The 22420-nt window shown below is 37.6% G+C and overlaps 1 protein-coding gene across 11 annotated transcripts in view; it reads left to right on the top strand.

The window, feature by feature from the left end:
• The window catches only part of CIB2 (calcium and integrin binding family member 2), a 55523-nt gene that overhangs the window by 15327 nt on the left and 17776 nt on the right, over window positions 1–22420 (top strand). For 10 of the 11 annotated variants that reach the window (XM_075045547.1, XM_075045551.1, XM_075045544.1 and 7 more), the window contains 2 exons: window positions 3292–3326; window positions 20087–20198. In XM_075045547.1, the coding sequence (XP_074901648.1) occupies window positions 3292–3326; window positions 20087–20198 (147 nt within the window). Of the gene's footprint in view, window positions 1–483; window positions 2618–3291; window positions 3327–20086; window positions 20199–22420 lie in introns of those variants that run through there. The other variant, XM_075045553.1, reaches the window with a different exon arrangement.

Genomic DNA, 22420 nt, shown 5'->3' with positions numbered 1-22420 from the left:
CTAAAAACCCCCAAGGGGCCTCCTCTTAGCAGAAATTTTTCAGGCCATTGTATAGCATTAGAAATAAAAGCAATGATTCTCAGGTTAAATTCTTGCCAGAATTCTTCAATTGATAAGAATTATGAAAACTCTGGTAACATTTATGTGTTCAGTATTTAGTCTGCGCTTTTCTAGCAGGACTCCCAGTGGCTTTAGTGTCCAGACAGAATAGACAGGTTGCTTTTTAAGTTCATAATAAATTCTAATACAGTACATATAATAGCAGATGTGTTCCATGATATTTATGGCTTGAAGGAAGATGAATGTCATCATATGCATAAATAACAGATGCTTTCCAGGACCCACTTCACCTTTCCTTATGAGGGAGTTAATTTAACATGTTAGTTTATTATTTATTTTCCATCATTTTGTATTTTCTGTATGAATGAAGTAGCCAGAAGAAAATTGGATGATTCCTCTCCGTGTTTCTTTGGCCAAAAGTCTTTAATTATATTGGAATTAAATTGCTAGAGTTCCAGCAACTATGAAATGTAATTATGTTCTTGAGACCCCTGTTCCATCATGACTTTAATCCAACTTAGGGGTGTGCTTTCAAAAAAAAAAGAAAAAGGCAGTCCTGCGCCCCTTTCCTGGAATCAATAGATGCTTGTTTTAGCTTCATCTCTTGTACCAGCACTACTGACTCTATATTCTAAGCCACTAAAAGGAAATGATCCAAGCTGGAAATGAATCAATTTTTGCTAGGTTAGTTTCCAAACACATGAGTTCCTTCCTTCAGAGTTCTCTGATGCAGTTACGCTGCTCATTTTGGTGTGAAGTCCATGTAAAGGAAGAGGCAGAAGTAAGAAGCTGGGAGAAGCAAGACAGATGGCTGGACTTCCCTTTCAGAGATAGCTTGGAGCCGTGGCTCTTACATTTGCCATGTGAGACCGGACACGGTTCTTGATGGTAAAGCATTTCTTAAGTGGTGTGTATGATCTTGCTGTGGATCAAAAGTATAGGCCAGGTCACAATTAATTTGTGGTGCTCTGGCCCTGAGTAGCTTTAAGATCTCTGCAAGTGGTCTGTGAAACCACTGTAAATTTTTTTGACACCCCTCATCCCTGACACACAATTCCATGTAATTGGCAGGCATAATTGGAATACTGCAGTCAGTTACAGTGGTCAGGCAGATACTTGCAAGTACTTTTGTTATAAAGGTTTTCAATATCAGTGGTTTTTAGATTATATTAGTAAAATTTTGTTTGATTAAAAAAAAGCAGACAGTAGTGTTTGTTGTCAAAGATGTGAGGCGACTCAGATTAAAAAAAAAAACAAAAAACGTGGACCTTCAGCAAAAAAAGTTTATGATCTGATCTCCTAATGTGTCTTCCAATGGCATTTTTGCATGATTTCTGGAAGGTAAAGGGTAACTTTTCTTTTTCATCTTTATCTCCATTTGCATATCCATTCCCTGTCAGCTTTCTAGTTAAATAACAGTGTCTGCTATTTTCTCAACCCTGTATAATTACGGCATGATTGCTGCTGAGGGCATTACAATTATTTGTGAGATTGCACCTGCCTTTCATTAGTAAATGAAGCATCCTTAAGTGACAGTTTGACTGTAAGTGTTGAATGTGCTGGAATTAATGAAGACTTAACCAGCTGGCTCCTATTTCACTTTGTGCAGTTCCAGACAATGTGACATCAGTGACAGCAGCTCACAAGGTGCTTCCTATTGTGCCTTGTAACGCTATTCTGCTACACAATACACTAAAGGAAGAGCTGCTTCTCCTGCCACTTTATATGGAGGAGAGCAAGCAAACTCAATAATTGATACCATGCAGGACTGATAGCATACCTCGATACCTGAGACAAGCTGTTTGACTGCTTCAGCTAGCAGTGATCATTTGCTTTTCCCCTCCTTGGAAGAAGCAGGCATTTAGCCAGAATGATTTTCAGCTTAGTGAAGAAATGCTTTTTCACTAGTTGACTGAACAGCAGGACTGGGGGAGACATACTAGTTGTAGGTACTCTTAAGTATGACTTACTAAGACTGATATTGTTATCTTGTCACTAGCTGATTTAAAAATATTACCTATTTTAAATATGTTTACATTAAGGAGGAAAACTACTAAGAGCTGAATTCTTAGGCAAATGTCTTGCCACATCACATGGGCCTGTGATGGAGGTGAATAATCAGGAAGATTTTTGTGGTTTGGTTGGTGTTCCCTATATATACGCCCTCATCAGCCACTAGCTCTAAGACAAGAAGATACATATTCTCTGAATTTATGACCTGAACAATGTTCTAAACTGATCATCCAGTATTTCATTGCCACCGGTGTTCCTGGTTTCATATGCAGGGTGGAATTTGCCCTAAATATACATTAGATAAGATAGTGGGGATTAGGGGCTATTTTTGTTAATGGGATGAGACTGGTTATTATGGTTCCTCACAGCACCTGAAAATACAACTTGTTTTGTGACTGATGTAGAAATACACGAAATGCAAACTATTTCACTGCTCATATTATGGTTCTTCTGTGAAGCGTGTGAATTCTTCTAGCAAAACACGGATGTTCCAGAGTGAATTAAACCGGTGTAAATGTAGTCCCACCACAGAGCCATTTAGAATGTAAGCGAATGCTTGTAAGCTCTTCTTTCCTGTTCTGCCAGCTCTACTTTACTTTCTAGTAAGTTATTTCGAATTCTGTGGTACCACAGGGGAAGCTGAATAGTTTGCCTGCTGTTTGGAGCAGGGGCTGTCCTTTTATCTGTGTTCCTAACCAATAGGATTTTGCAGTCTTTGCTGAAGTGACCACAGTGCAAAGTAAATGTTAGCAAAAAGAGTTAATAACTTATAAGTGCATGATTTTTTTTATTAAATCAGTTGTCTCTAATAGAGGAATATTCCAAGTTAGAACATAGTTTTCTTCATTTATTTGTTATTTATAGCTTTCTAGATCCATTTATTGAATGTTTTTGGCCTATACCTTTTTTCATTTAATTTTGTTTCTGGTCTGGTCATTCCACAATGGAGAAGTATTTCAGCAAGCTAGGGTTTTTTTTTCCTCCTGAAGTTTCACATTAACAGTTGGGGTTTTTTTTATTGATAGCCCTGTCCTTGAGATATTTCAGTTATTTTACAGCGTATATTGCTCTCTGAGTCAGAAGCAGATGGTACTCAAATGGCATCTTTAATGTTTTTCTGCCAGATCTGAGTTTCCTTCCAAAAGGTTGAAAAATAATTCTTTGCAGTTTTCAATATTTCTATAGTACTATAACATATTTTCTGGTTTTTTTTAACAGGATTGCACGTTCTTCACTCGGAAAGAAATCCTTCGGTAAGTAAATTGTATTAAATTTTTCCTTTGTGATTCATATGAAGGGACTAAATCTTTTTTCTGATTTGTGAGGAAATCAAATAAAGCCAGTCATTTTGTATGAATGAACGAGTGTAGGATTGGACTCAAGGTACACTTATAATATGTAAATGTGTATTAGGAAACAGATGGTGATTAGCTTAATGTCAATATCATAGACTTTTCTAGGGATAAGCCATTGAACAGTTGAGAGCCAGTGACTTTTTATGAAAGGAATTTGCTGCTTTTCTGCTCAGTTTTAGCAATGAGGGCACATGTTTCAGTCAGTACGGGTTTTGGTATGGACTTAAGTGTGGGGAAAACTGGTGGAACTTAAACTGCAGAGTGCTGAGAATGTTTGTTTCTGTACAAACTCTCCCTACAGAAAGTCACAAAGATTGGGATCACTGTTGGCAATAGAAGGGACTTGGGTTTTTTTGGTAGTGATGGATGGAGCCAAACTGAAGTAATTTCTGCCTGTGTATACGTGAACTTCTTGTCCTGGATCCTGCCATGGATTCTTGATCTTTTAACCATTCAGATTAAGGATCTGTAAAAGTATGACATAGATCCTCTCCTGTCAATACACCTGTTGTTTTTCCTGAGGATGTTTGCCCCATTAGGGAGTAAGAATAAATCTGTGGTATGTATCTAGACCTAGGAGTGCATAATGCTTCAGGAATCTCAAATTTGAGTAACTTCTCAGAAATAAGAAGCTTTTGTTTTCATAAATATTGGGAACTGCTTTGAGATAAAAAATAGACATGGTCTCCTGGTTCTTTGCCTCTCCTCTGTTGCTGTAAACCTCAGTAAGACTGGTGTTCAGTGACTCTGTCAAGGCAAAAACTAATGGTATGGCTTTGAGTGGGGTGCTTTATTTTTTTCTGGGAAAATAGAGGTGGTGTTTCGGTTAATTTCTTGCATACCTTATTCTCATTAGTCACAGAGAAATGATGTACTCACTCCTCAGCAGTGCACAACACTGAGAGACCACTGTGTGCTAAGAACATTGCAATACCACCACCTAATCCAGGATTTAATTTGGTCCAGGTCCCTCTTACATAACTGTTACGGTTTAAAATTTAGTCACATTGTTGAAGTACATTTTCATGATACATAGTGGTGTGACTGAATGAGTCAGAATATATGTGCAGTGAGTGGGTGATAGCTGGCCCACAGATAAGCTAAGCTTAATGCAGGTTGGCTCCAACAGAGATACTGGTGTCCTTAAAGCCAGTCACTTCACAGAAGTGAATTACCATACCGTGGATGTAACTTCTTTAGCAAAGCATTCCTCAGCTGCGAACCTCTAGGAATGCTACAAAATTGTTAGCTATACGGAGGTGTCATACTGTGTTTGTGATGCCCTACAAAAAGTCATGCAGCTTAAAAATGAATGGTTAAATGTTCTGTGAGGGCTGCAATGTAGTTAGTTCTGCCTGAGAACACTGACTTTGGCAATAACAGAATTTATTATCACAATTCATTCAGAAAAGCAGCTGTGAGTCCAAAATAACAGAGACTTTGTGGTTTAGAAGCCTGAAGTGATTCAGTGATATTCCTGTACCGTCATTAGTTCCAGCAGTTGGATATGGAGTAAAAAATGTCCCCGCGTAGCCACCCAATCTCAGATAGATGCATTATATAGCCAGAAGAAAAAAAAAAACCTAAAGGTTTAGTGTAATTTCCTGTATAAAACAGACCTTTAGCCACCTTCTAAGTCTTTTAAAAATCAACAAATACTGTTCTGTTTCACAGGGCTACCTTGATACACAAGTTCTGAAATAAATTTGTTTGGATTGGATAAACTGAAAAAAATTGCTTTACATTTCTAAAGTCCCCTTCAAACTCAGAATTGTTAAAAGCTTTATAAACAGTGAATTATTTGTATTTGTACTGTGTTCCTATGAGGGAAATAATTATGGATTAAGGATTTTACATTTTATGTAAGTTAAGGTTCTCTTTGTCCCTTTGAATACCTGATCTAGTCGGACAATTTGGACTCTTCCAGGGGAAGTGATTTGTAAACTGTCATACTATGTCATCTTGTTCTAAGGAGTAATTTCTTTTTCTCCTTTGGAATAATCTCTAAGGAAATATTGTAATTAGCCTGAAAGAATCCTTGATTTCCACTGCAAGAAGAAAAGTGGATTTTGGTATTTGTACACCTAAAATAAATCTAGAGAAAAATTTGTGGGCAAATAGGAAGCCTAAAACATGTCTACTACAGGCCCAATTAAAAGAATATGACATAAAATGTGACTAATTTTATAGCAAGACTAACATTGGTGGGAGGCGAATGGACTCAGAACTGTAAAATGCTGATGAAAGAAAGGAAATAAGGAATCAAACATCTCCACAGAAGCTGTAATTAGGAAACTGCTGAATCTGAAAAGGCAAACTTTTTTTTTAATCTGGAGAACAGTGTTTCCAAACTGAATTTGAATCATCATGCGCAACTGAGAAAATACAGAAAGTGTACTTAGAAAAATACACTGCAGATTTCAAAAAAAGATATGAAGTAATGAAGTCAGAAAATGTCATTGTATGGTAGGCAAACAGGAATTTACAGTATTGCAAAATCTGGCTATGAAATGAAGAGTCAGCAAGTTCTGTTCTCTTTTTCTGGGTTGCAGTGGGTAAAAAAATACTTGCAGAGAATGAGTTTGCAATGTGCAGCTTTGACAATCAGATAAAAACTGGCTGAAGTTAAGAGATGCTTCTGCATGGAGTTGTCATAAAACTTCTACATGCATTCTTTGTTTTTTCTTGGCATGCGAGACTGAGATAAAACTTATGTTGAAGTTTGATATCAGGGCACTGAAGACAATGTTTCAGAACATTCTAAAAATCACAACAATAAATGAACTGCATTTGCAAATATTTTTTATATAACAGTATTCTGGGGTTGATTTTTGGTGTATGCCCTGTCCAAAACGTGAGACTGTATTGCACGCAAGACCTTTGGTAATGGTAAAAACAGGTCATAATTTATTTCAGTAAGAGCACTCCATTGTCCTGCAGGACTGCTGGCAGCATGAAGGACTATCTGAGTAGAAATGGATCTTTATTTCCTGTTTGATTTAGGCAGATTGCACAGCACTACAAATTCCATAGTGCTGAGCAGAACGCTACATGTATGTCTTTCAAAACTGTGTCATTTGAAACTACGTTTGCAGACAGATGATTTGTAATCTTCTTTCCTTGCATGGGAAGTGTGACATAGAGGAGGTCACTAATTCATAGGCCTTGGTGATAAAGGAAGCAGCATTGAATTGTGGAAAAGATTCTCCTGCTATTCAAGAACAAGTGGATGCTTTTCTATCCAAGAAAGTTCGATATGGGGACTATGGGTGGGATAGGAACCAGGGAATTGGAAGCTCCCGTTTACTTTCTTACTCTGTCACTAGTGTATGTAAGCAACTGAGCACCTTTGACCAATTGCCACTGTAGTTTGACTGTTTTGCCTACACTTAATATTTTTGTGCCTTTTAAGTATGAGGATAATATTTCCTTTGTCTTGTCTGTTCAGATTGCAAGCTCTGCCTGTTAAGGATAATTTGAACTATTTTTACATGCAACATGCTAAAAGTGATCTTGGTTGTAGCTTGCACATTTTACGGTAGTGAAAAAACTGCTCTTTATATCTTTTTTTTTTTTTTGAGGCTTATGGTGTCTCTGAGAGGTGTTATTGTCACCTGGTAGACCTGGTCATTTAAATAGAACAATTAAACAACAGTGAAGTGTTGAATGTGGCACATAGTATTTAAGTTAAAACAACCCCGATAGACTTTCAGTAAGTGCTGTTTCCTCTAAAAAGCATAGAAATATAAATAAAGAATTTTGTCTTGGTTTGCTTTTCTCTCTTCAGTAATGTAAAAGGGCACGAGTGATGCCAGTGATAATGCCCACAGTTGTTGTAATTTATTGTGAAATAGAAGTGTAGCTTCTTCCAATAAGAAACATGTAATGGACCTCAGCCTGAGTACTGTGAAAGTCTAATAATACATTTTGTATTTCATAACTGAAGTTGTAAGGAAACAAATAATTTCCTGAGAAGAGAACAAAGCATATGCTTAGACTCAATTATATTATTTATGTTAGGCTAAAGAAAACTTTTCTGCTTATGGGCTGTGTGTGGGAGATAACTCCTGCATTGCCTGCAGGAGTTTGTACCTTAGTTGTATCAAAACCAGCAAAACCAAAAATACTTACAAGAAACAGTACAATCTTAGAATATGATTGTGAAAAATAGATATTCTTGGGGTAAGGGATTAGGTTAATGGATGGTGAAAAATAGATGCTCTGTTCGAAAAGTACAAAGCTGAATATTAATGTTGGATTGTAAAATGCTTGGAGGAATAAAATCAGGGGAGTAGTTCTGTAAAGGCCTAAAATCATGGGAGAAGGGATATTTACTTGGAATCATTGTATTTCCTCTTCTGCCTTATCCTCACAGTGTGATGTTTGTGCTTATTGGGAACCTCTATACATAATTAGTGTATGATATGGCAGATATTAATACAATCAATAGCCTTTATTTACTGTATGTAAACTGTTGAATACAAATTACTGTCTAAGGAATAGAGTAGAATTAAGAGGTACTTCTGCACGTCTGAGGTGAAGTTTTACTGAGTGGGAATAAAATGGGTTATGACCCCCTTGTTAATTAGCACTTAGTTATTTAGCATGCCCCTACCTCAGTTAAGAGGGAAGTATGTACTATTGTGTGTTTCTTTATGCACTGCAGAATTCTTTATGCACTGCAGAATGCTCTCAGATGCGATATGAAGGAAGTGCAGGCCCAGTTCTGTTTAGGCTGAACTGAATTTCTTGTGCAGCTGCGAAATTCAGTGAGACAATCCAGCAAGGAGTAACCTTCCAAAAAAAAAAAAAAAGTTAATAGCTTTTTGGCTGAAGTCAGCCACCCTGGCTCACCATCCATTTGTATGAGTGTTAGTGAGGACACAAGGGAAGGGGCACAGTTGTGTAGGTGGGCATGAAGGGATGAATATGGTAGCTCCAATTTGGATTGATTTGAACTGATGTAAACCAGCATGAGATTGCAATTAGGTGAAATGGGCTAAGTGTTTTTATCTGTCCCTACAAGAAAAGTAGCCCATCAAAAAGCCCAAACATCCACAAATCTATTTTCCGCTGGTTTAATGAGCTGAATCAGCTCTCTGAGGGATCAGATAAGTGCTAAAGCTGGCACAAGAGCCGGAGTGAGCAAATGCAACTGAAAATGAGGAAAGGAGAGGAGAGCAAGACTTAGCATTTCAGTACCAGTAAGGTGTTAGATGGGCTTAGTCTTAACTTTATTGTGTAAGGCTTTGGTACCAGTGTCAACTTAAGTCAACATGAATGGAGGCTGTGGTCAAAGGGCTTGAGGACACATTCTCTTGATTGATAATCTGAGTGTGGATAATTTGCAAATTATCAGGAAAGAGTAGAATTTATGAATTTAAGGTGAAGAAGAAAGGAACAAAGAATAATGAAAATGGATCTAGGAAAAAAAAAAAGTAAGTTAGACTGCAGCAGAGGCAGGCATGCCTGGTGAAAGAGAAAAATAGAAACCATAGATCATTATCAGTGTTTGCTAGCTATTTATCACCAGAAAACCTAAATATGCTCTTAAGTCTTTATTAAAGATGGTTAATTTTGATAAGTGCTCAACACAACTGAGAGGATTCACTCATGGGCCCAGGGCGAGAACATGTTCAAGAATGCTGCGTAATGTAGATGTATTTATGTTATCACTGACTCAAAACATTATCTAAAATACTTACAGGACAGCTGACAAAATTTGAGAGTTGTTAATGATTTCGTTGGTAGGTATGTGTTAGGGCTTTGAAAACATGCCCCATTTTCTTAAGGAGAATGTGGAAATTAGACCAGTGTAACTCCAGGACACAACTTTGGTGTATGGAAAGGTGCCAGAACACACTGGTAGACAATCAGTTCGTAAGTGCCTAGAACATAATACGTGCTTAGAGGCAGCGACTGTGGGTTTGTTAAAAGCAAATCTCTTCCTCTGGCTGCTCTTCTGGATAAGAGAAAAGAAACAGATGCAACATATCTTTATTTTGGCAAAGTTTTTTATATATTCCTCTGTGTGATAGTCCTTTTCTACCTTGTATAAGTGCGCTAACCTGTTGGCTAAGGTACTATTGAACATTACTTAGAAAATTTGTAAGAATGGTAAGAAACATTGAGGTGAAGAGGGTTGCAGACATTATGAAGATCAAGATTAGCTTTTTAAACAGTGCTCAATATATTAGCAAAATTATTAGATCCAAAATGAGCAACAGAAGATTCACAGTCAAGTACTAAGAACTGAGAAAAATTTGCAAGTGCAGAATGCAATGTAACAAAAAAAAATGGGGCAGGGGGTTAGTTGATCTAAGCAAAGTGAGCATAATTTTAACAAACAAACAAAACCCACAACCCCCCCAATGCTCTTGCGAAAAAGGGAAATGTAGTTATAGGATGCATTAACCTCAGCATTTTATATAAAATGGGAGAATTCCATTCCAGTCAGCATTGTTGGGACCTCAGTAGGAATAGACTGTTCAGTTTTGGGCATCACCATTCAAAAAAGATTTGTTGTACTGGAAAACGGCCAGTAAAGAGAAACAAGAATAGGAGGAAAAAATGACATACGAAGAAAGGTTGGAAAAACACTTTATTCATAGCAATGAATCTGTTAGTATAACATGCTTCACTTGTGATTGTAAATGGGAACAAATGGTTGAGTTGTCTCTTATAAGACAGTATTTCTCTTACTCTGTTTTGTAAATCTGATTTTCTAGCAGACAAGCTTTTACTCCAGTAATAATGATTATCTGCTAGCCAGCCCATCTGTTTCCATTTCTCCCTGTAGACTAGTACAATTTGGCAAATACCCAAGCATTCAAACACAGGTGTTCCTGGATGTCTGTCCTAGCCAAAAAGCACAAAATCTGTGAATTAAAGTTGTGTAGCTTGAGACTGATTTAACCTAGCTAGACAACTGCTGGGGGAATATGGCACTAAATTACCAAACTGGGCACCATCTGGACAGTCAGCAAACGTTTGAACCTTTTTGAAGAAGAAAATTAGTAATTCTGTTGCATTCTTTCCTCTGCCTGTTTCTTGGCATGTTTTTGATGGGTGAAAGGTGAGGTGCTGAGGAGCCCTTCTAGCCAGTCCAGCTGTATGCTGTATTTTAAATCTAAAACCTGCCTGAGAGTTAAGCTGGGGAGATAGCAGTGTTTTCCTCCAAGTATCTGGAAAGCCTTCCTTATAAGGGAGCAAATGCAGCAAACTTCTTGAGATGCATCTCCCTGTGGAGCCAGTTGCTATGCAAATGGTGGGAGTGGTTAGAACACAGCTCCTGTTTTTCTAACAAATCTCATCTTTCAAAAAGTTTGAGTTTCGTATGTAGAAAGGGGAGATTCCCATATTGTCAACTTTGGGAAAAAAATGTGTCTGCCAAGAGAATAAAGTTTGGGAGAACTCTATACTCTTGGGAATCTTCCTGAATTTTGTGCAAGAAACTACATACAAGAAGAACATATATCCTGAAGCTGCTATTGATCTTCTTGTTAATTATATTTCTATTCTTGTTGTTAGTAATATTTTTTTATACTCTATGAATGAAGGAAAAAAAAAAGGCTTCAAGACAGTTCCTGCATCTCCTGTACCATAAAGCTTGCCTTTATTATATTTTAGTCAGGTTGTACCTGTTTTGTTAGGCTCAGGTGAGGACAAAGTCATTCTCAGTGTTGATCTGTATGGAATCTGGAGTACTGGTGTACTCTGTCCTGCTCTGGGTTCCCCAGTACAGGATAGATATGAAGCTACTGGATAGTCTGGCAAAGGGCCACTAAGATAGTTAAGGGACTGGAGAATCTCTTACATGAGGTAAGGCTGAGAGAGCTGGCATCTGGAGGGTGCAGAGAAGATGGAGCCCAGTGACAGGACAAGGGGCAATGGGTACAAACTGAAACACAGGAGGTTCTGTCTGAACATAAGGAAGCACTTTTTTTGTTGTGGGTTTTTTTTTTTCCTTTTTTTTCCTCTGTGAGGGTGACAGAGCAGTGGAACAGGCTGCCCAGAGAGGTTGTGGAGTCTCCATCCTTGGAGATATTCAAAAGCCATCTGGACAGGGTCGTGGACAACCTGCTGTAGATGCCCCTGCTTGGCAGGGAGTTGGACCAGATGATCTCTGGAGATCCCTTGCAACCTTAAATCATTCTGTGATTCTTTGAATCACCAGCAGAAGAGAGGCCTGTGAGCAGGCTTTTCAGTGGTGCTTCAAGAAAGGAAAGATACTATAAACTGCTTTTATCCATACTTACTATGCATCATGTAGTTCTGTGAACAGCAGAGTTACATGTATTGAAAGGGAGAGCTTTCCTAAGTATGACTAAATCTTTTAGAATAAATTTATTATAAATTATCTGTCAAAAACATTTCTCATGCAGAATTTCTTTTTAATTTTACTACAGATAGTTTAGGAGGATACATATTTAGTATTGTCTTGTCTTGAATTAATTAGTACTACTTCATTTTGCGTTGCAGAGATGAAAGAATGCTTGACATGTTAACTAAAAGCTGGCAGAAGGCTCATCTATCCACCTTTTCCTCTTATGCTGCATTTTTTAAAATCTGATTACTGTGTCCATTTATTGTATTTTATTGATATAATGAAGAATAACTTCAACTGGAAAACGTAGAAGGAACAAGGCATATCAGTAACAGAAATGTAACAAAATTCCTTTACCTTTCAGCTCTTCTTGCTTGTGTTTCTCACTATTCTTTGTTCTTTATTATTCTTTGTTCTGTATCCTTTTGTCAAAGTGTGGCAATTTAGTGAGTTGTGGTTCCAGTGTCTATCTGACATCCCTGGCTGGTGCCTTCAGGTGTGGCACCAAGTTTCTTACTGATTTGGTTTCACATTCATATGGTAGACCCCTTTCTCTAATAGACTGTTCTAAACTCTTGCAATCATTGGAGGCAATAATTCGCTGAGAAATTGCTGCAGCACCGAGACTTATGCTTTAGTTACCATGTGCAACATTTAACTGTTGTTGCAAAAGCAGTTTGTGAAAGTATGGCATAAATCTGAGACCCTGGAAGTACTTTCCACATCAGTTGCAGGCAGCCCTGAAGGCCCCTCCTTCCTCAGTTTCTCAGCCCCAGATTAAAGAACCTCCTTCTCTTTCAGCTATGGCAACTTTTTCTCTCTGTGTGGTAGACTTACAGATACAGGTCTGTCTGGACTTGCTCCCCAGCTCTGTGATCACACATTTGCCCATCTGCTATAATAGCACTATAGGACAAAAGAGTATGTGCACCTCAACAGTTTGCATTGGTAGGGGGCTCAGCCTCTGTAGCATCAGTTGTAAATCAGTTCCTATCAGTGTCTTTGCATCAGCACGATGCATTCTTTCCTGCAGTCTGTGCAATCCCTTGTTTCTTTGCTTCCAGCCATCTGTGTCTCCAGGGGCTCAGAAGGACTGATTGCTCAGATCAGTCTGTTTCCAGGGCTCTGGAGGGACTTGTCAGTGCTCTTGCTGGTCTCTGGAGTGGTGACTTCTTCTCTGCATATTACAAGAAGTCCTTCTACAGCTGTTCTGTTCAACTCTAACAACTGGACCAGACCTTGTAGCTTTGATTGTGGTGAATAACTGAAAGTGCAACTGAACAGCAACACAGTGCTTCTCTGGACCTGCTGCTGACATAGTTTATTCCATTTTGTACAGTCAGTCTCTGGTCAGGTCATGTCACGACTCTTAGGAACTCCTTGAGGGACTGTCCATCAGCACTCACTGCTTTCCTTCATTGTTCCAGTTAAGCCATTTTGCTATTTATTTTCTGTGAATATGCAGAGCAATCTAGTATTTACTCTTTGGGATGGTCTTGATTGTTATGTTAAAGTCTTTGAATGCATTCTTGTTATTTAGGAATAAACAAGATACATATTGCTGAATAAAAATGTTTTCCCTTTACAACATAAATCAAGTGATTGGTACTGTGAAGGCAGGACCAGAGTTGGTGAGATGTTTGGTAGGTTCTAAAGGCCACTTTAAAGCCTCTACTTATTTCTAATCAATGAGCCATTACAAGCTTTTATCTTTTGTTTTCAGCACTCCTTTAGTGCAGAGTTCTTGTTACAAAGGCAGTCCAGCCAGCTGTAATGTGTTGTCACTACATTTAATGGTGGTGATTTATGTGTATCAAGCCAAGGAAGAGCTGCTCTCTGTTTTAACACACCCACTGGTGACCTTGGGTACAATCTGACTTTCTCTCAAAGCTCAATAGCAAATTAAAACATTTGCTCCAGTGTGTAAGCTTGGAAATCTCTTTTTTCAGCTCTACACAGGTATAGCTGGAGGGTCTGAGTTTGGAGACATCCTAGTCAAGCAGTATGCAGCCACAAAGTGTCACTCTTGCTGACTCCAGGATGCTACACCCTAGAGAAATGGGGACAGACTCTGACCCACCTGAAGTACCTGAAGTACTCACAAGTGGTAGAATGAAAGTTAGCATAAACAAAAAGTAGGCTGTGGAGGCAATGCTGTATTGTGGGGCTTTTTTCTGAACACAGCTTTTCTGGTTTTTCAGTGGCTGATGGGCAGCTGAGTTGATTTTAAAACTTCTGTTGCCTGCAGGGGTCTTGTTCTGCCCTTACTTAATTGATTAATTCAATAGAAAAAGTACCCTCATTTAGTTGCACAGGCAGTACTGCTGTTGCAGCTGCATCAGTTACCTCAAGGAGCTGACTGAAAACTTTTGTATTTTCAAACACATCAGTTCCCTGAACCTCACTGCAGTTTCTTAAGTGTTGGTGCTTGTGCAAGGCAGGTGAGTGGGTGGGTGGGCTTGAAATTTTTGCGAGGGCAGATCAGCAGTTTGGTTTTAGACTGGATTAAAGTGATACTGAATCACAGCCTTAATCCTTGGATATAGTACATTAAGCTTAAACGTATACCAAAATCTGTGGGGGCGGGGCATCAATGGTAAATTAAATTTGTCATTAAACATGTCACCTTCATCTGTGGGAGGGAAGACACTAGTAAAAACTGCCAGCTTTTCCTCTCCTTGTTCCATGCAGAGTAAATAAGGGATCCTGGCAACAAAGAGAGCACATCCAGGAATGGGAAAATGCTTCTGCATGCATCCAGAAGAATTTTTTGAAGCAAATGTCACTGCAGGATCTGTAGTCACTGCTGCAAAGACAGTGAGGCTGGTTGTAGATCCTGACAGCACTGCAAAACCTTACATTGCTCTGCTGACAAGACATAAATATTTCTGTGACTAGGGCAGATACCTAAAGCAGCTTTAGGTTGTTTTCAGATATGCTTCTTGTTGAGGGGCATGCTGAGTAAAAGGGCAAAACACCTTTCCTCTTTAGATCACAACTGCTACTGATGTGTTCAAGTCACCTGAAGTGCCTTCCGCTTCTATAAACAGGAGAAATACTAGAGCCTTTACCACAGAGGTTTGTTTTCTATTTACAGTTAGTAATTAATGTTAATTGAGAGATGTGTCAGAACAGTGCCAATTGGTGCAGCATTTGGGAGATGATTATTGAGTCTGACTCACAGTATTTGTCACAGTACTTAGTCCAAGTATGGCAGTGGTATGACAAATTGATGCAGTGATGTATTGCATAAAGACAGGAGGGTTATCAGTGTAAATAACCCTTATGTCTACTGATCTTTATGTTATATTGTAGAATAATTGATCAGAAATGCATTCAGTTTCCTTGCCAAAAAGTACTCACCCAGTGTAATGTAGGTTACTCAAGTAAACAGAAGTGTTGCTGAAACTTGTGCAAAAGGAACTGTGCTTCACTGTGATATGTGGCTTTCTCAGAATCCTGTAAGAGGCTGAGGCAGCTTTGTTATTTTCTCAACCTGTTTTCTACAAAATCTGGTCATTTGAGAGTCTGGCAATACAGTTTGGCGTAAAACAGTTCATGGTGTCCCTGAAGAACTTTCCAGAATACAGAACTTTTGGTGGGAAAAAGTGTTACTATTTTTTTTTGTTGTTGTTCAGTTGGTTGGGTTGGTTTGTTTGTTTTATTATAAAGGATAATGGAGCTTGTGCAACATACTGTATATTGGTTTTGGAACATAAGCTAGAGAACTCTTATGGCCTTTTTCACTGTGATATTAACTAATCAGGCCATGTAATAAGGCTATCACAAATAGAGTTGCAGGATCCTTGCAGATAAAAGCGTGTGAAAGACTATTTTATGGCTGTAATTTAGTTTGCAGGAGTTGGGTCACAGCCACTTCCTACAGACTCATTTGGATGCTTCAGTGTAAAATCCACTCAGGTGGAAAGCTCTTATACCTACAGATCTTTGAGACATTTGGTGAATTAGTGGAAGAGTTAGTGGCAAGAGAACAGGATATCAGAGCTGCCCTCAAATATGCTGTTACTTGCATATTTCTGTGTCCATCATCTGCCTTCCTGCTAATTCTAGCAGAGTCCTGCTGAGCCTGAGGCAGTGTGCTAGAAGGCTATATAGTTACTAGAGCCTGGCAGCTCCTTTCTGCTCACCTTCAGAGATAAAAGAAAGACAACTTTAAATGGATGGACTGGGAACATATTGACAGACTTCTGTAAAAATAAATACTGTCTGAATTGTGGATGTGTCTGAATAAAACACAGGTGTAGAAACTGCATGTACTAACATGTATAGGTAGGGACATATATGTGTTACAGTAAAGATGTTTGGCAGGGGGAGTTGTTTTCTTGCTTTGGTTTTTTTTTCCCCGCCTCCTGTCCATGGGCATGCATTTTCCTTTCTGATTCTAAAAATTGAGTTCTGTCAGCAGGTGTGTTGTTCAACTCAATGCTTCTGGCTGTAACTCCTTGCAGAGAGGAAACAGGAATTAGTTCCGTTATAATCTGTGGCAGCAAACTAAAGGAATGTGGTTTTATTTTGTGTCATTTGGCAATGTTTTTAGGTAAAACCTAATCCCTTCTGAAGGATGTATTGAATATTTTCTTAGAGATGCTTTCTGAAATTAGTGTATTTACATTGTATGGACGTGTAAATGTGCTACGGTAGTATCATTTTTCTTGAAGGAATTGCAAAAACTATGTCTGAAGTAGTAGGAAAAGCACAATAAGAGAGAATGCCATGGTGCCATCAGGTGGACACATCGGAGGTGCCTTGTCCACAGTAAAATAGGAGTGCTTTTGTTGGCCTTATACTAGAAGACACAAATTAGTTGATATCTATGGGACAAGAAAGGCAGTTCTAAGATCTAATACAAAACCTAACTGCTCTGTTGAGTGCCTTGCAATTAACACCACAATACCTTCCAGTTGAAAAATGAGATCCTTCTTTCGGTTACTAGAGAGTTTGGATTAACTTCAGTATAAATAGGTTCTTTTAATTTCTGTGGACAAGACGGTGAATTCTTTTGGCAAGAAATGATGGGTTTGCTTTGCACTGATACTGCATATTATAAAGAAACTAAGCCTTTGTCCTGAGAAAAGGAACGTCAATAAACAGCTGGTTAGAGCTGTGGCTGTGTCCTCTCTTTGATCTCTCTCCCTCTAAGCCTCCATCATTGAAATAAGACTGTTGCTTCACAGCAAATGGCATTTGGGACACAGCACTGCAACCTGTCGTGTGCCTTACAAGGGTATTTCTTGTGTTAGAATAATATTGCTTGCTCTGTAGATACTGTTTGAAAATTTCTTATTTAATTTGGTGAGCATCATAAGAAGCTTTAGTATTTTTATAAAAATAGTACTGAGAGTCACAGTGGTGACAATGAAGTGCTTCTGTATGTACCTGTAATGAGTACTTTTTATTTGTCATCTTAGTATTCAGTCTCTATTGTAGCACTGTGTTACTCCCAGTGCTATAGTAACTTCAAATTCACGCTGTTATGGCTGTTTCTTTTGTTACTATTAACAAGTGATATTCTTGTGATACGCTTGTATTTCAGTAACAGATAGTTCCCCACATTTTTAGACTTGTCACATGTTTGTTCCCAGTAGAAATTGACCCAGGTTTTTTTTGTTTGTTTGTTTGTTTCAAACAAGAGGTTTGTTAAGAGTTCTTTATTGAAAACTAAGAGAAATTCCATACCTTGCATTTTAGATTATTATAAAAAGTGTAGTGAACTATGAAACACAGATCACTTTATTCCAATCCCTTCTGTGTCTTCTGAAAGACATTATGGAGAACTCCTTTAGGATGCCCGACTCAGTGTCTGTATTCGTAATCATGTTGGAGGAGACAGAGCAAAGACAGAAAAGTCTAATACTAGAGAAAGTAGAGAAGAAAATCTTGGCAGTTAAAATAGGTAGGCATTGCCAGCTAGTGTGGTTTGAGATGTTGCCCACGATGGTCAAGCCGTTCCAGTGATGAATGCTTTGTTTTCACGAAGACTAGAACACTATTTCAGTATTCTAGCTTTAAAAAAAAAAATATCCTTAGATGGATATTTGATTTGAAAGGTTTGCTTTCCTTTAAGTGCTTTTAAGCTGTTTTTTTTCTGTTGTATTTAGGGGCATCTTTGCAGCTGATGTTTACAACAGAGAAATCAGCTGCTGGAGTGGGAAATGGCTATTGCATCTTGAATTACACAGTATTTATGAAATGTCAGGGTGAGCTGTGGTAAGCAGCTGAAATATGCTTAGGTCAGTGGATATTTAATTTCCTGTATGGCACAATATATCGCTGGACAGTGTAAAGAAGTTAGTTTCCTAAGGTCCAGACAAAACATGTTTCTATGTTCCATTTCATGTGTTCTTTTTGACATATCATAATCATGACCAAAGACATGCTGAGAAAAGACATGCAGGTAGATTATTTTCTCATAGTTTTTGAAATTAATTGCCCACATTAATCTGAAATATCTCCATTGCTTGTGGGGCTGACTGAGGGGTTGCTGAAGCTAAAGCTGGAAAGATAAAGGGGTTGGTGAAGCATTACTTCCTGTATTACTGGTTTGTTTATGTTCTGCTGTTTAAAACAAGTTAATCTCTATTTGTAATTGTTAGTATAATCTGGTAAACAGGCAGTATTTTTTTTGTTAAAATGAAAATAAGCCACAAAATAATAAGTATAGCTTTTAAATATATATATAAGTAGTACATGTAACCTAATGAGAGACCAGAATACTTTGTTAGTACATAAGACATGGCAAAACGACCACTTTGTGCCCTAAGCAGTTCATGTATTAGGTGTAAGACAAAATTTTCACGTATGATAAAAATTACATTTTATCATATGTGACATTTTCTAAATTTTCTGTGAAGAGCAACTACCTAATCTTCCTTCTGCTTCTATTTACATATATGGTATTTCATAGAGAACTGACAGGTCATACGTTCATGCTAAGTATTTTGATCTCTGACTAATCTTTGAGCACTGGGATACAGGTGTTCCCTCTCCAACCTTTTTGTGCTGTTATTTGACAGAGTCTTGGATTCTAGATACTTGTCCTCTAGAATGAGATATCACTAGAATCAGAATTAATCCCTCCAATATATTAGTTGCTTCTAGACAGGTAATGTTTTACTTACCAGGCAATTTCTGTCTGTAGTTTGTTTGAGAGCTCAAAACTTGAGATCCATTGGTGAGTTTGAATTGGGTACCCATTTTACTTGAAATGTTCCTATTCCTAGTTTGAGTGAGCATCCCAGTGAGAATAAATGTGCTAAGATAGTTTTAAAATTTAAATCCTGCTTAATTCGATGTTTTCTTTACAGGTAGCTGTTTTCTCTTGGCTTTTGGGCTATGCTTTTGCGCACATTTGCTAGAATATTTGGAGACAGCAAATAAAGGGTGGGATTAACACTTGTTAAATTAATTCAATTAACAGTTGGAAGTAACACTGTAGAAACATCTGTGCAGTCTTTGCCCAGGTTGTGTGTGAGACTGAGATAGTTTTTATAATTTACTGGTATTTAGCTTCTAAACCTTTAGAAACATGGATGCGTTTCATGGCCTTTGACTCTTCCTTTCCCAGCTCCCTTACAAAACTATAACATAGTACTGTTAGCATGATAAGCAAGCTTTAGAGAGTGAAACTAGTTTTATGAATGTTTGACTTGCATCTCTCAGGAAAAACACTTGTTTATTGCCTTTAAAATATACTAGTTTGATGAATAAGCTGTGCCAAGAATGAAACAAAAGTATGTGAAATGGAATGAAGTGGAAATGGTCTGTGTGTTGGTGTCAGCCAGTGCTAGAATTGTGAGGCTAAATGTGCTATGTTAGTGAGGCACAGATAGGAAAAGGGCTTTTTTAAATTCAGAAGTAAGGTCTCCCAAGGATACTGTTGTCTGTAGCATCATAGTTGCATATTGTTTGGCTTTTCAATTCTTTGAGCTGTTAACTTTTTCTTGTCTAGTGCAGATCAACCAATAATCTGCACCGAGATGTGATCCCTGGATTATATTCACTGTGTTAGTACATTGGTCCAGCCCTACTTCTTCTGTGCATGTACCTATACAGTACTTAAATGTTATATACGGGTAGTGTGAAACACTACTTAGTTATGCATCTCAAGTTACATGGGGGTGTTAGTAACAGTTATGCTGGATACTGCATCAAAGCCCTCTTTTTTTCAAAAAGATGGGAATTTGGTGGGCTCAGACTTGTGCACTAAAAAAAAATAATTAGAGCTGCAAGACAAATTTGTGTCTGATTACTGTATGAATGGAATTGGTTATTTAAAATTGGTTATTGGCTGTTTTTTTCTGCTTGTTTACAGGTTGCATGGCCGATACCATGAAATGGCACCAAACGTTGTGCCCATGGACTATACAAAGGACCCAGATGTTAAACTACCTATGCAGCTTATAATAAACATGCCAGAACTAAAGGTATCACTTCTGACTGCTTACAAACTGTATCTTCTTAAGTTATGTTGCTCATCTGCCAGAGGTTTTGCCAAGTGAGTTTGATATCCTGAAGCAACGTGGCATGCTGAGGTCTTCTCCTTCCTGTTACTGTTCAAGGGCAAAACCAGCCCCGGAAACTGGAAAATATTTAGGTGGATGTCTTTCTTGCAGAGATAGTTAGGATAGGTGTTAAAGGACATGAGTAGGAAATAAAATTAAATTTAGCGATCTTTCCAGTTTGTATATATCGATCCCTTAGAAGCCAGTGGGATCTCTGTGTGAAGAGCTGGAACAGCTGGTTAGAAATTAGAAGTTCTTATCTCAGTGTGTTGATCGGAAATTTGTCAGAGCTGTGCAGAACATTGCTGATCAAAAGTAAAGATTTTCCCTTTTTTTTTTCTCAGCTGCAAGAGCACAATAAATACTGTTTTTCTTAATTATCAGGAGTTTTCATTTTTCATGGAGTCATTACATGATAGGAAGTGGAGAGACAGTCCATGTAACTACACATGGGAGAAGCAGTAGGCATAAAGCAATCACTGTAAAAAAAAATGAGGTAGTATTTGTCTTTATTATTTTATCAGTTCAACAATTGAATATGCTTTTAACAGGACAAATACAGATTTTTAGCATTTATTTTTTAAACAGTTTATTGAATTATGTTGTCTTTGGTCTCATGGTCTATTTTCTTTTTCATGCATGCAGATTAGTTGACATCTTTACTATCATGTAGAGACAGCTATTTGTTCACTGTGATAGTTGCATGAAGTGTTGTTAAGATTTTTAAGAGCAATGCCATAAAAAACTTGTAATTGATGGCCTTCCACTTCATTTTAATGATTTAGAAGTTCTTCCTTAATGTTGTAGGATATCGAATATTTGGGAAAAAAAGTACAAGCATAAGCACTGCTTTAGAAATTCAGTCTGGGAGGAGGTTAAGTCAACATAAAGTTAAAGACATTTGAATTGGATTTCAAGTTGAAGTTCACAGAACTCCTTGTTCCTTTAGTACGACACTTACTGCATGTTTGATTCTGAGACAATACAATTTATTGAGCAAGAAGCACATTTCACTCTAAAGAATGTTTGTTAAAGTGTTTGACCAGCATTTCATATAAATGGAAACATTAGAGATTAAACACATATGACCATTTAATTCAATAGAAGGCCTTTTAAAAATTTTCATCCTTCAGTTATGACTCTGGTTTACCAGATACCTATGTACAGCTTAGAAATTTTGGGTTCTGAAGAAACTGAGAAATAATTTAGGATTCTTTTTCACATGGGATTCTTCAGCAAAATCCTGATAGCTGTTTATACTCCTTCTAATGATGAGTTGCCTGTAATAAAGTAGATGAAGATGATGTAGCTAGCTTTAATTCCAAAATTGCACATAAAAAATAATGACATTATAAATTTTAAAATTTTGTAAGTAAAAAAAATGTAAGGAAAACTTTAGACACCTTTAATTCTATCATAAAAGCCATAAATGCCACTGTCATCAATGTAACACATCTACATTCAGTTATTAAATATATTAATAGTTAGGGATTTTGGTAGGGCTCTTTTGCTAATGACCTTCCTTAACAATATTACATAGTATAGGAATAAAATTAGTACATACCTCGCTATTGTTTAAATAGTTACAGAATTGCAATGTGTGATGTGCTATGAGTTGTTCCTAGAACTTAACAAAATGGTTCTTTCGTCATCTGATTGAAAGCTATTAAGCCTTTTAACTCCTAAAGCGGCATAACCCAACCCTAATTAGAATGCAGCTCCAGGTCAGTTTCATATCAGCTGTGTGCATATTACAAGTATGTGTCCTTGGCTGCCACGGGTATAACTGTAATTCCCTCCTCTGTAGCTTGCAAAGTTGACCTTCCTAGCTCACCTCAAATAAAATGAATGACATTTAATAAATCATGCAGGTACTGTAGTTTAAAAAAAATTCTTCTCATCTCTGCCCATTATATTACAGTATGAAGTAGGAACAGGATATAAAAGTAGTGTAGTTCAAGGTTTGTTTATATATGAACTTTTAGTATCAGCAGCATTCAAGAAAACATTGTTTTTCAACAATATTATGTGTTTAAATGTATTGAAATGTCTATGAAAGAGCTTAAATTATGTGTCTGTATACTTCATGAAACAAGTGCATTTAGAGAGGTATTTGTGGAACTTTAAAAAAGGGGGTATAAAGA

This window comes from Buteo buteo, chromosome 13, assembly GCF_964188355.1.
Source record: "Buteo buteo chromosome 13, bButBut1.hap1.1, whole genome shotgun sequence".
NCBI classification, from domain to species: domain Eukaryota; kingdom Metazoa; phylum Chordata; class Aves; order Accipitriformes; family Accipitridae; genus Buteo; species Buteo buteo.
The sequence above is the reverse complement of the archived record's forward strand: the minus strand, read 5'-3'. Positions and strand labels throughout refer to the sequence as shown.